The 13,431-nt window shown below is 36.9% G+C and overlaps 1 protein-coding gene across 1 annotated transcript in view; it reads right to left on the bottom strand.

Moving 5' to 3' along the window:
* The window catches only part of LOC144653623 (P protein-like), a 33,246-nt gene that overhangs the window by 14,952 nt on the left and 4,863 nt on the right, over positions 1–13,431 (bottom strand). Inside the window, exons 4-18 of the mRNA XM_078513674.1 lie at positions 13,190–13,264; positions 12,606–12,679; positions 11,210–11,310; positions 10,641–10,737; positions 10,440–10,493; positions 9,136–9,207; positions 8,696–8,761; positions 8,434–8,490; positions 7,821–7,901; positions 7,441–7,484; positions 7,052–7,134; positions 6,602–6,657; positions 5,377–5,456; positions 5,067–5,119; positions 4,576–4,717 (exon numbers count right to left, since the gene is read on the bottom strand). Coding sequence (XP_078369800.1) covers positions 4,576–4,717; positions 5,067–5,119; positions 5,377–5,456; positions 6,602–6,657; positions 7,052–7,134; positions 7,441–7,484; positions 7,821–7,901; positions 8,434–8,490; positions 8,696–8,761; positions 9,136–9,207; positions 10,440–10,493; positions 10,641–10,737; positions 11,210–11,310; positions 12,606–12,679; positions 13,190–13,264 — 1,135 coding nt within the window. The remainder of the gene's footprint in view (positions 1–4,575; positions 4,718–5,066; positions 5,120–5,376; positions 5,457–6,601; positions 6,658–7,051; positions 7,135–7,440; positions 7,485–7,820; positions 7,902–8,433; positions 8,491–8,695; positions 8,762–9,135; positions 9,208–10,439; positions 10,494–10,640; positions 10,738–11,209; positions 11,311–12,605; positions 12,680–13,189; positions 13,265–13,431) is intronic.

Genomic DNA, 13,431 nt, shown 5'->3' with positions numbered 1-13,431 from the left:
CGAACTGATACTGGGTTCAAACCATTTACTTCTTTACTATAATAAGACTGTATAACTTTGAAAAAATTGTTCACGCGCTGCCTTTAAGCAAACAGACGGTGCCAATAACTAGCACAACTAAGGTTTTGTTTACTTAGGAAGCCACTAAATTAAATTTGGCGATTTTTTAACACGCCGAATTGCCATAGCAATTTGCTTATCCTTTTTAGCATAGAGTTTTAGCACTGAGTTTTTTTAACATGTTTTAATTTCGTTTAAACTTCAAATTAGTTATTGTTGAATTTAGACATCATGACCCCAAGAAAGTACTTTGTTACAGGTTGACGAATGACCACCCGAAGCCACAGGTCACCCAGATTTACCGTAGGGCGAAAAAAAATTGCGATGCAATGTTTTTATTAAGTTGCCACTCGATCACGAAAAAACAAATCAAAACTTATCGTTACTTCTATCATTAACCATTTATACAGGACATGCGATATTTGGTTAGGCATCTTTGTGAAAAAAAATAAAACTTTGCTAACCAACCAGCCAAGAACCCCCCCGGCCCCCACCCCCTCACCCCCCAAAAAAACATAGACGCGAGTTTTTCTCTTCGTTTTCGGTTCTACAGTAAAAAAGGGAATAACTACTTAAAAAATCTACTTGTTTAGTAAAGATTTATATCCTCCTTCCACCCCCCGTATTACAACCAAGCCCGCGCGAGCAACCGAATTCGCGAACAGTTGCATTACACTGTACCAAACGCTTATCAACTGACAGTACGTGTGCTTTATCTTGTCTGCCTAAAGATATCACTGTACTTGTTGTTGTTGTTGTTGTTGTTGTTGCTGGCTCGAGTACGTACTTGTCATTAAGTATTAAATCAAGCATTTCCGCATATTCAACCTTTCCCACACCCACCTACCACCCCCTAAAAAAATGTCCATGACACAGTATTGCGTGACGAACAGACGGCCCATTGCAAGATGGGACTGTAAGCTACTGTAAGCGCCGACATCATGCCGTTTAGCGATAGGATGTTATTTTTTTGTGTACTATTAACGAGGCAGTACTAACAATCGGCGTATGCCGCGGTCGAAGAAGATGCAGTGGTGACGAGAAGCGCCGAAAGTTGATCACAGATTGGATTTCGACCACTAAATATGACATACTTACACAAACGAAGCTCAAATTACTACGGATGCTTAGAGCCGAAATCGTGCTTAAAAGGCCTTCGGACCTGCTTTTTACAGCAGATTAAGGTTAGAATATTTCATAATGTTTTTGTGTGTGATTATTTTGACCCAAAATGGGGGTGACTTGTGCACGGATTGAAATATTCATGTCATTCATGTCTGACCCGTAACTTCAAAGTTGACCGCGGAAGGAAAACGAAGCTCAGATGCGACGAATGATAAGAGCCGTAATCATGCTAAAATGGCCTTCGAACCTACCTTTTACAGCAGATAAAGGTTAGAAAATTACATATTTTTTTCATATGCTAAATTTGGTCTTAAATGGGTTAGGACTTGGAACACGGAACAAAAATTATTTCTGACCCGTAACTTCAAAGTTGACCGCGGAAGGTCAAATATTTGCATATTTAACCGAATTCGAAAAGATCTCACGTCGCTTTTAATCATTTGCCCGGAGAAATTTTTACAGGGATTTATACACCATTCTTCTAACATTCAACCACCAGAAGCTTAAACGATTTGAAGGTTTCGCACATGGTGAAAATTAATTTTATTTACCAAGTACTTTTACGGCAGTGAATTGTATGCCTTCGAAATAAAATTATTTTGTATACAAAGAACAACGCAATATTTCCCAAAATCATTTCAGTAGATGTTTAAAGATTGCTAACTATGGTTTGAGTGTTTAAAAGACGGTAGAGTGATTTGTTTTTGCATGCGAGGCTCTCAAACTCGTGCAAAAATCATGAATAATTAAGCGCCTCAAATGACGATTTTAACGGATTTTTGTTATTTGCATTTTTCTTTAAAATAAAAGGATATTCAATCGAAAGAACTATACAGTGATTTAAGTTATACCCTAGCCTATCTAACATAAAAGTATGAAAGAAATCGAAGTTCCATCCTCTTGCCTCGAAATGTTGGATTCTAAGCGACCGGCATTCTTAACATGTTAACTCATGTTAACATTGTTAACCTGTTAACATGTTAACTCATGTTAACATGTTAACATGTTAACATGGGTTAACAGGTTAAAGGGTTAACATGTTAACAGGTTAACATGTTAACATGGTTACACGTGTCATGGTGAACATGTTACAGAGTAGAGAAAGCCACAGAGTAAACGGAGAAATAAAATCGTAAAAATCTATGCTAATTAAGACCGGGTATCCAAACCTCCTTCACGGTTATGAATTTTCTTTGTTTTAACTTGATGAATTATTGATGACTTTGAGAACATGATGTTAACGTGTTAACATCATTGTATCATTGTATAACCCATGTTAACACGTTAACATGTTAACCCATGTTAACATGTTAACGCATGTTAACCTGTTAACATGTTAACCCATGTTAACATGTTAACCTGTTAACATGTTGATATGTGACACGCGTCCTGCATACTGCTAGGATCAGCAATGTCGAAATCATCAAATTTGTAGTAAATAATAAAGATGGTAGATTTTAAGCTCGGTGATAAATAGTGAAGAATATTATTCTACATGACACGAGCGTGGGACAAAGAAAAAAAAATCTGAGTCCCCGACGGGAATCGAGGCCATGGGTTCAATTCCCGTCGGGGACTTCTTTGTCCCACGCTCGTGTCATGTAGAATAATATTCTTCATGTTAACATGTTAACCTGTTAACATGTTATCAGGTTAACATGTTAACAAGTTAACATGTTAACCTGTTAAGAAGTTAACATGTTAACCTGTTAACATGTTAACCGTTAACCCATGTTAACATGTTAACCTGTTAACTCATGTTAACATGTTAACATGTTAACATGGGTTAACATGTTAACAGGTTATTAACCCATGTTAACATGTTAACATGTTAACCCATGTTAACCCAACATGTTAACCCATGTTAACCCATGTTAACGTGTTAACATGTTAACCCACGTTAAGATGTTAAACCATGTTAACCCATGTTAAGATGTTAACGTGTTAACATGTAAACATGTTACCCATTTGAACATGGGTTCACATGTTAACGTGTTAACCCATGTTAACATGTTTTATGTTAACGCGTTAACCTATTAACATGGGTTAACATGTTAACCGATGTTATTATACATTGGTGTCACTAGCTTGATTTTGATTGGCTATAAGCACGCAGCTAATTCTTGCTTGCTGTTTCTCTTACGTCATACCTACAGACATTAGATTTTACATATGTAGAAGTGATGTCATACCTACAGACAATAGTTTAATGCATGCAGAAGTGACGAAAGGTTGTAAGCTTATAAAAGTATATAAACAATAAAGTTGTTTACTTACAAGTTGACTGTTGTATATTGATCATTTTTTTTGTGCGCGCTCTTGTCTTTACAAGTGCAGCTCAGGAATGTGCATAATAAAACAATTATTGGATTCGGTTTTCGCATGATAGCGATAATTATCAAGGCCTCAGTTTCTGTTATCCGCCTCAGCCTTCGGCTTCGGCAGATAACAGAAACTTTGGCCTTGATAACTATCGCTATCATGCTCAACCTCATCCAATAATTGTTACTGAATTAACATGTTAACATGTTAACCCATGTTAACATTGTATCTAATGGTTATCCTTTTTCTTTCTTGCAGAAGATCACCAAGACTAGAAAACCGAACACCAGTGCTGAATTCGTGGCTGAGTTTAAATCTACTGCCGTTCTACCTTATGTCAAAGGTCTTTCTGAGCAACTTCGCCGCTGCCTACAACAACAAGGCGTACGCGCTGTTTTCAAGTCGGAAACTACACTACGATCACAACTAGTACGGCCGAAAGACGCTGTTGATTCGACTAAGCAAGATGGCGTTGTTTACAGAATTCCCTGTGGATGTGGCAAAGTTTACATCGGCGAGACTGGAAGACCTATGCAAGATAGGATCAAAGAACACGACCGGGACATCCGACTCGCCCGCACCCAGACTTCCGCCGTTGCAGAGCACACCAACAACACCGGACACTACCCGCTTTGGAATGAGGTAAAGTTTATTGATCGTGACTCACACTGGTACACACGCCGGGTCAAAGAGGCGATTCACATAAGACTTCACCCTAATAATATCAACAGGGACAGTGGAATTGAAATTCCTGAAGCATGGATACACGTTAACACGCTTACACGTGTTAACATGTTAAAACGTTAATATGTTAAAACGTGTTAACATGATGTTAAAACGTTAATAACATGTTAACGTGTTAACATCATGTCAACACATTACTATGTTAACACGTTAACGTCACTAACATTATATGGTTAACCACGTTAACATGTTATATGTTAATAAGTTAACATCGTATTACCATGTTACAATTCATCATATTACCGAAACATAGTAACAATGTAAGAGGGAGTACTTACTACGATAATTTTAAAACCCTCCAAAAATGAACAAATCGTTACTTACATGGTTCTTTTCATGTTTCTGACAATGTTTTCAAGAGCCATGGCCTTCTGCATTAGCAACAGTTTGACAGTTTTCTCTTCGGCGGAGACAACTGGCAGGCGATCAGCTGATCGCTTCCAGATCTCGGCTTCTCGTTTTAGCTCTGCACAAAACAGAAGCAACACACTCAGGATGTGTTGAGCTACACATACAGTAAGAAGCTCTGTTAAGCCCCCCACCCCTCTCTTTTAAGCCCCCCTATCTAAAAAGCCTTCCCCACCCCACCCCATCTGGAAGTTCAATTTCTTAATAAGTCCCCTCTATTGTACATGCTGTCTTATTGAAATGTTCCTTTACTGTTTTATGTGGTTATTTTACATTTTACCGAATTCAATGGCCATTTGCTATGCCTAAATTTGGCTAAAGTGCGTGACACAGTTCCTTTAAAACTGTTTGGTACTCAAAGATAACAGCACCCCTGTAAGATACAATTGTGGTCTGTTATAGTATACCTTCAATGATAGGCGGATCGTCATTGACAATTTTTACATTCCAGTACAGAAGCCTGAAGACAGAAAACATTTAAAATAGAGGTTAATTGTTAATTAAACTTTTAGCATTACATGATATCATTATCGTGAACATTTTTTCTCAAAGTTGTTGTTCAAACTGAGAAAACGAATTGTCGGTTTTCCGCGTGATCGATGGAAAAGGAAATTAGATAACTGAAGCCAGATGAAAATTATTTGGTGCATGGTGAAGTTTCATCTACACCAGCAAATACATGGACACCAGCCTAACAACAGAGTGTTTCAAAAATACCTTAAAACTCCGTAAGCCACCACAAGACAGAAAACTATCCCTGCAACAAGGTGTTTCGTGAAATCTGCAAATGTGATACCCTAAAATGAAATTTAATCTGTTTTAGCAGTTAGAATGACAAATAACTCTGGAAAAAAAATGTCGCACAGTTCTGTCTCCTGATAGATCCGAAAATAAGACTCATACCTTGGAAATGCTAAATAGCTTAGCACTGGTACATCAAACGTTCATGGCTTGTTAGCTCTTGGCAAGAGAAATGCTGCCAAGACTCAACTTAAAGTAAACCAACACAACGACGGCAACGAAAACGTAACTAAAGTTAAAAGTAAGTCTGCACGTGCTTTTTATATCTTGGTACATTTTTTAGCCGTCCCGAGTTTAATTCAGAACGTAGACCACGAAGGTTTTTTTCAACTATGGTATAACTCTAACATTCAGAGACAAACTTAATTCATCTGGGCCGGGTTGTTCGAAAGCTGATTAACACTAACCCAGGATTAAGTGTAAATCAAGAGTTCGATTTCTCTTGTATAAAAGTGATTTTGTTGCTTACGTTTTGTAGAGTTTGGGATTACTGAACGGCAAAACTGAAGGGTAGAAAATATAAACAGAAAATCTCACTAAAAGGCTGTTAAGCTAAAATCAAAATTTGCGCTAATCCTGGATTAGCTTAATCGTGCTTTGAACAACCCGGCCCAGGATAACTGTGATAAGGTAAATACAAGTCATTTTTTTATTGACTTATTCGATTAAGCGCCCTGGGCGCTTATTAAATTTTTGGACCTTGAGGGTGGGCGCTTATTAGAGGTGGGCGCTTATTCGAAGCTGGGCGCTTATTAAATTTTCACCATTTTTAGCAAGTAGTTAGTTTATTGTGCAACAAAACAATGAATAATAATAAAGCGTTGAGACGTACCAAAGCAAAACTTTAACTGTTCATTCAATTTGAAAGTTTTTGTAAAATACTAAGGAAACTCGGTCTTCGAAGAAGTAGTACTAAGCCAATTTCATTCGCAATTTCAAAAATAATCAATACTCCTCTTGTGCACTTCAGGGTTTTTTTTAAGGAAGGTGGGGGGGTGGGCGCTTATTCGAGGCTGGGCGCTTATAAACTTTTTCTACCTTCAGGGTGGGCGCTTATTCGAGGTGGGCGCTTATTCGAGGTTGGGCGCTTAATCGAATAAATACGGTAGTAGAGCTAGAAGGAGCCGAGTCAGTAACTTACATGTGTCTGTAGGTCCTTGTTAGAAACAAGAATTACATTAGGTGGATCACCAATTGCTATAAGAAACAAAATTAAATAAACACTCGCAAGAGCAAACTGCAAGACAGTACAGTTTACTAACTAATAAAGGGTTTGAGAACTACAACATCACCGAAATGACTATTGTAATAAACAGTAAAAGTAAATTTATCATAAAGCCAATCACTATGAAGCAAATAGAGTAAAGAGCCAATCAGAACTCGAATAAAAAATGAAACTACTGGCAAGCGCGGGAATCATATGGCCATTGCAAAGCGCGGGAAGTACCAACAAGTACCAAGCGCGGGAAAACACGTAACACACGTACCTAGTTCTGACTGATTAGAGCAAATTGCACGAGATTTTTTTAGACCAATTATCGAGCTCAACCAAACTCAAATGTGGCACTGAATATAACAGAAATTCATTTACCTGTCGCTGTTCCACCAATGTTAGAAAAAATCACTTCGGCTATCAGGATATTCGTAGGATTCAAGTTAAGAACTTGACACAACCTGGAATATAATCATTTCTTATATATACTCAGTGTTTACTTCAACAGCAGTCAAACGACAGAAATTTGCCAAAAAACAAACAAAAAAAACAATAAAATTACTTAAAAGATAAGGTTTCAAAGTTATCACTGTTCAAATTTCGATATTTTACAAATGAATACTGTTATCTTAATCTTTATGACACTCGGCCAACATTCTCGATGGTGATTCTCCGTCCATCTCTAAACTCTTTTCGTATCTCATTGCTGTTGATTCCTGCTAACAGTTGGTACATGACATTTTAAAAAAGAACGATGTTCTACTTACGTTACTGTAACTGGTGTCAACAGCAGGATGACTGTCACATTATCCTGTTTAAAGTGAAACAGCAATAAATAAACCTCCCTTTCAGTTTAATTGCCTGAATAGCGACGGCGTAACGAATGATTTTGCATGGAGAAGGCGATGCGACTTTCTATTGCAGCGCAAGTTGAAAATACTTTTATAGCGATTTTGTGCCATCGCCTATGCAAGACAGCTTCAAACGGGATTTTTATCGCGCGTTAGAAAAGTTACACCAAACGTTCCGTCGCCTATACAAGGTAGCGGCTGCTCTAACGCCGACCAGTGCTTTTGTCAACTGTACATAAGGATTCCCTCTCGCAGTAAACGCATTGCCACTCTTTGATATAGTAAGATATACTTACCAAAACAGCAGATATCACTGCCGTACAGGCACATAGAAGAGTAATTAGCCCCCATACATGACCTCTAGAAAGCTTGTACGCCTGGTAAAAACAAAAGCAGAATGTACTCAAATCAGCTTGACTATGAATCGGTTATTTGCGCCTCGTGCTCGCTTCCGCTACAATCTTAAGAAAGAAAATTGGGACTCTTTTAAGTCTGAAGAAAGATGGGCGGTATTTTGATTTAATGAAGCCTGTATTCTCTACAAGCCTGTGCGATGTCCAAGGTAGCGACAATAATCATAAACATGGCATGGTGCCTTTTTCTGAATCTAAGTGGTGAACGAAAACTAACGATATCTGACCAATCACAACAAATGCAGAAAATGAAAATGAACCAATCAGAATTTTTTTAAAACATGAAACCGAGGCCGAGCGCGGGAAAACGCGCAAAACTTAAAGTTGCTCCAGACTGGTTGAAAAAAGCGCATAAATTTTTTGCTCTGGTTGGCTAGAATATGAACCAATGAGCAAGCTGAACAAACGATAAACCAAAGCAGGCACATAAAAATTAACAGTTAACAGTTAACTTTAAACTGCTTAGTTATTATAATATTTGCAACTTCCCACAAACCTTCAATGCCACATAGTCAAAAAATCCTGTCTTGGCAAAAATGGCAACAAGAATCATCTGCCACAAACGAAAATAAAACATGCATCATTATATTAAATTCAACATACACAGGGAAAAATATAAAAAAGTAAACAAATGCGAAAGTGACCTTTGAAAATCAGTTGCCAAAGTTAGCCATCCTTCAAAATGACAAACAACATCCAGTTAAAAAAACCTTTAATATTGAATAGAAATTAATTTTATATTTAAAGAAAACACATACCATTCCAAACAAAAGAGCCAGAGTCTCCCATTCAACCCAGGTGATAATAGTTTCCAGTGATGGTCTCTAATTAGGATGAAATGGTAAATTACAGTCAGTGATAAAACGACAGCATGTTGTACTTTGCTCTGTGTCCTAACTTTTTAACTGGGCAACACGCTTTTCAATAATGAAAATAAAAGCAATCCTCCAAGTTAAGGTCATTTCATGGCGACTAAAATTTTGGAACTGGTGACTAAATTGGAACCGAAGTCGCCAGCCTGGTGACTAAAATTGAGAAGAAGGATTAAAAGCATGAGCTTAACTTAGCGACTAAAATTTTTCACTGGCGACCGAACTTGAGCAGTCAGTGGTCAAATGGACACTAAAGGAAAAAATAAACTTGGAGGGTTGAAAAGATAGGTAAAAAGAGAAAATAACAAAAAATGTTCATAGTTTACCTTGTTTATGAATGACAAGAAAGACAGAGCTGCTAGAGCACCCAGCATTGCTGCAGTAGCTCTGTGAACAAGCTGCATGAAGAAAAATTACAACTCAGCTTTGGTAAAATTTGATAAAATTTTACCAAAAAGAGAGAGCCAGGAATTTTATAATGCAACCAAATTTAAGCTATATTTGAACTCACATCAAGTCAAGGTTATTTAGTCAAGGTTATTCTTGGCATCGGAAAGTTTTCTCACATTACACCGGCGCTTTACGAGCTGCACTGGCTGCCGGTTTCTGCCCCCGTCAGCTCCGAGGGTAAATAAATTTTATTGATTGATTGATTGATTATTGATTATAAGATTTTACTTTTGACTTTTAAATGTATTCATGGCCTGGCGCCAACTTATCTTAGCGATCTAATTAGGATAAAATCGAATTCATTATACAATCTTAGGTCTACTGGCATGCCCTTATTGGACCATGCCAAGGGAAAGATGCTGTCAACATTGGGAGCTAGATCATTTTCAGTGGCAGCTCCGAAACTTTGGAATGTTCTACCTGTGGAGCTTCGTCAAGCGACATCACTTGACTGTTTCAAATCTCAACTTAAAACTTATCTTTTTAAGAAGTATTTTTATAATCTATAACTTTATTTTTATTTTCATAAGATGTAAAGCGCTATTGATCAGAACATGAAAATATGCGCTATATAAATTAGCAAATTATTATTATTATTATTATTATTATGGTCCAATCAGCACTTGGCTGGTTTCAAAAGGGGCCCTGCATAAACTAACCTTCTAAAAAGCTAAAATTTTTGTTTTTATTCAATTCATTTATTTTTTTCTTTTAAAACACCTTTCTACCAAATGTCATAATGTTTTGCTCTTGCTCACTTAACCCATAAATATTTTTCCCTGTGTGAATCTGAACACTTCAATTTACTTTGGGAATTGTTCCATGGCCATTGAGATGGTTGATAAAACCTATGACTATGGGGGGGTTGTGATTTATTCATTCATACATTCATTCAGCCAGAAACAATCCTTGACTATATAGATATAGTGTCCCATGCTGTTCTGATCTGCACTTTCCCACCCTCCTATTGCATGTAAAACTCAAAATGACAGCTACGTTTATTAATCTGGCAATTAATTTTCCTTTTAAATTTACACCCAGTTGACAACAAAATAACGCGGCAATTTTCTTAACAACAACAAAAAGTAATTTGGGTTTCTGACATGTAACTGCATTGTAATTATTTTAATTTAAGACTGTACATGCACATGTAGATCTATCAACTTTGCCATTTCCATACCTCAAATATGATAAGTATGTATACTCCAATTAGGATGGCAAAAGCAACAATAACCTAAAACAACAAAAAACACTTCTTCAGTGAAAGATAAATAAGCTAGAACGACTAAATAATTATAAAATTTTTTTTGACAGACTAATTAACTCAAGGCTGAAAAGCTGAAAAGAACATGAATTAAAATACAATCCTGATAATTCTTACTTGATCATCTGCATTTACAGGCTCCAAATAGTGCTTCAGCGAAATTGCAATTGGAAATGAAAGGTTTGAAGTTAATGACAGCATCAAGTGTGTTATACTGTAAAGAGAAATGTAAGATATTTCTACATAAAACTGTAGCAGTACCCTAACCTTGATTAGAGATTACAGTGTACACTTTAGTGACACTAGGTAAATAACAAGTCTGCAGTCAGAGACCAGTATCACCAATTAAATAGCATACAATCTCAGAATCACATAATATACACTTTGTCTGAAGCAATATTGGTCAGAAACTGATTATGTGAGTTTAGATCGGATGAATCAGATTCATCAAAACTAAAAAAAATTTCTGTCACTAAATTTTCAGTGGCCCTCAGTCCTTCTGTGTGCTTACACTCATCTTCTTGGAATTTTCAAACCTCACTTGCATTTAAAACAGTGTAATGAACATCATTAAATTTTTTAACTCTGATCTGAAGGTGGACAAAGGCCACCAAAAATTTAGTGACAGTTAAATCTTAGATCGGCTTGAATCTTAATAATCTTAGCTCCAAATAAAGACCACTAACTTGTCTTCCTTTGCAAGATCAAGTCTCCTTTGTATGGTGACAGGATCAATAGTTGTTTCACTGATGGTTGAATTACAGTTGATTCCAATGTGAGTTAAAACCTGTAAGAAAGGGCATTATTATATAAACTGCAGTGTTTTAGCAAGTGGTAGCAAATTGAGAAAAATGGTATCACACATGTGTGGATAAAAATGATATCCACACATGTGTGATATCATTTTGACCAATCAGCTTGCAGAGTTTGCCATGTTTCAATGCTCAATGGGCCAAAGTAAATCGATCTTAAGTCGAAACATCTTCGGATCTTCCTCGGCAATCTTCGGCAATCTTCGGAAAACTTTCGGAAATTTTCGGAAACTGTGCGGAATTGTTCGTACAACCTTTGGACAACAGTTTGAAAATTTTCGGAAATCTTCGGAAAATCGTAAAAAAACATCGTAATTACAGTAGAACCCTGGTAACTCGAACTCGGATAACTCGAACAACCCCGCTAACTCGAACATACTTCCATTTCCCTTGGATTTGAACTCACTTTAAAGTCATTTTTACTCGGTTAACTCGAACTCGGATAACTCGAAAACCCCGCTAACTCGAACTAAATTTCGTTTCCCTTGATCAAAATTTGGGTCACATTTACCCCGATAACTCGAATTCCGATTCTTGCAACTCGCCACGGTTGCCCATTGATAAGAGCAACAAAACAGATCACCTATTTGACAGCCTTTTTCCACTCTTATCCTAAGAATTTATGATCGTATTAGAGTTTCTGACGAGATAAGTTTAATTTGCACTATGCTGTATACTGAGGTGCTGAAAAATCAGTAAGCTATCAATTATTAACTTGGCAAATTAAATATTCAATCTACCCCGATAACTCGAAACCCCGCTAACTCGAACGGTTTTTTGGTTCCCTTCAGAGTTCGAGTTACCGGGGTTCTACTGTAGTAGGTTTATATAATAAAAAAAAATAATACATGGTTGCTTGGAGATATGAAATTTATCTTCTCGTGTTCAAATCCGATATCTCGCTTGTTCGTGAGTGAGCGCACGCGCAACCATGTATTATCCTCTATAAGTTATACGGTGTCATAACCCAGAAACTTACTTAAAGGTAAGAACATCTTGTTATTGCAGTCAACTCTGCTAGTCTTATAGGACATTTAGTAATGTACAGTAATATGACTGAAAAACCTAGGGACGGAACCAAAACCGGGTGTCCATCTTACATCTCTTAAGAGAAAGTTGACTGTACTTCTTTTTATAACTGGCTATTTTGCAAGTGTGCACTTCAGTAAATATAAAGCAAAGTATTGCTTGAATGATATGATCAATACGCATTGCAGATCAGAGTCCCTGATCCTGTGACTTATTTGCATACAATATATGTACATTGTACCTGGCTAACTTTTGTCGCCGTGCCATTCCTGGATACTAAACCAATGGTGAGATTTTGCTCGGATTGGATATGGCCTAATAAAACAAGAAAACACAACTTTGTTGAATAAAACAATGCAAATTACCTGAATTAAGTTCATGAAAAGGCAAAACATTTGATTCTGCAGATAGAAGGATGCAATATTTACTTACCTCACCCCTCTAGTTTTTGTAAGCTAAATCATTTGACTTTTTACCATCATTACCCCCTTATTAATTACAGTCTATCTGTAGAAGTTTTCTTCAAAGGGTTCAAAAGCTCTTGCCTGCAACTTTGTTTGCTTCTTTTTTAGCATGCTAATTCATACCTGCCAACCGCCAGAGTACAAAAATCTGGAGATGTCAAGAAATCTTTGCATTGTAAGGATATCATTTAAGACAATGTATGAATACTCTCGAAAAATCAGACCGGGAGAATTGATGAAAAACTTGGAGACTCTCAGGAAAAGCTGGAGAGTTGGCAGGTATGATAATTGCAGTTGTGATTTTAAGACTGATGGCAGTGGAAAACAATGTACAATAAGTCAATAAGTCTTTTACTCTAACCTTCATCTTCTCCTGTAAAAGGTCCAGACACTTCAATAGTCACTACTGCATCTTTTGTGCCACTCAATTCAAAGACTGGCATTTAGTTAAGGCATTTTGATTGATATAAATATTAGAATATTCACTGAACAGCGTGCAAATGCTTATAAATACACAAATATGTATCGTAACATGCATGTATGAGTATCAACAGACAGACAGTTAGAGTTTGAAAAAAACTTGAATTCCAGCTTGCCCTTTGG

The sequence above is a fragment of the Oculina patagonica genome, chromosome 5 (assembly GCF_052425735.1).
Source record: "Oculina patagonica isolate OP01 chromosome 5, crgOcupat, whole genome shotgun sequence".
NCBI classification, from domain to species: domain Eukaryota; kingdom Metazoa; phylum Cnidaria; class Anthozoa; order Scleractinia; family Oculinidae; genus Oculina; species Oculina patagonica.
Note: the sequence above shows the minus strand (reverse complement) of the source record. Positions and strands in the feature narration are given on the sequence as shown.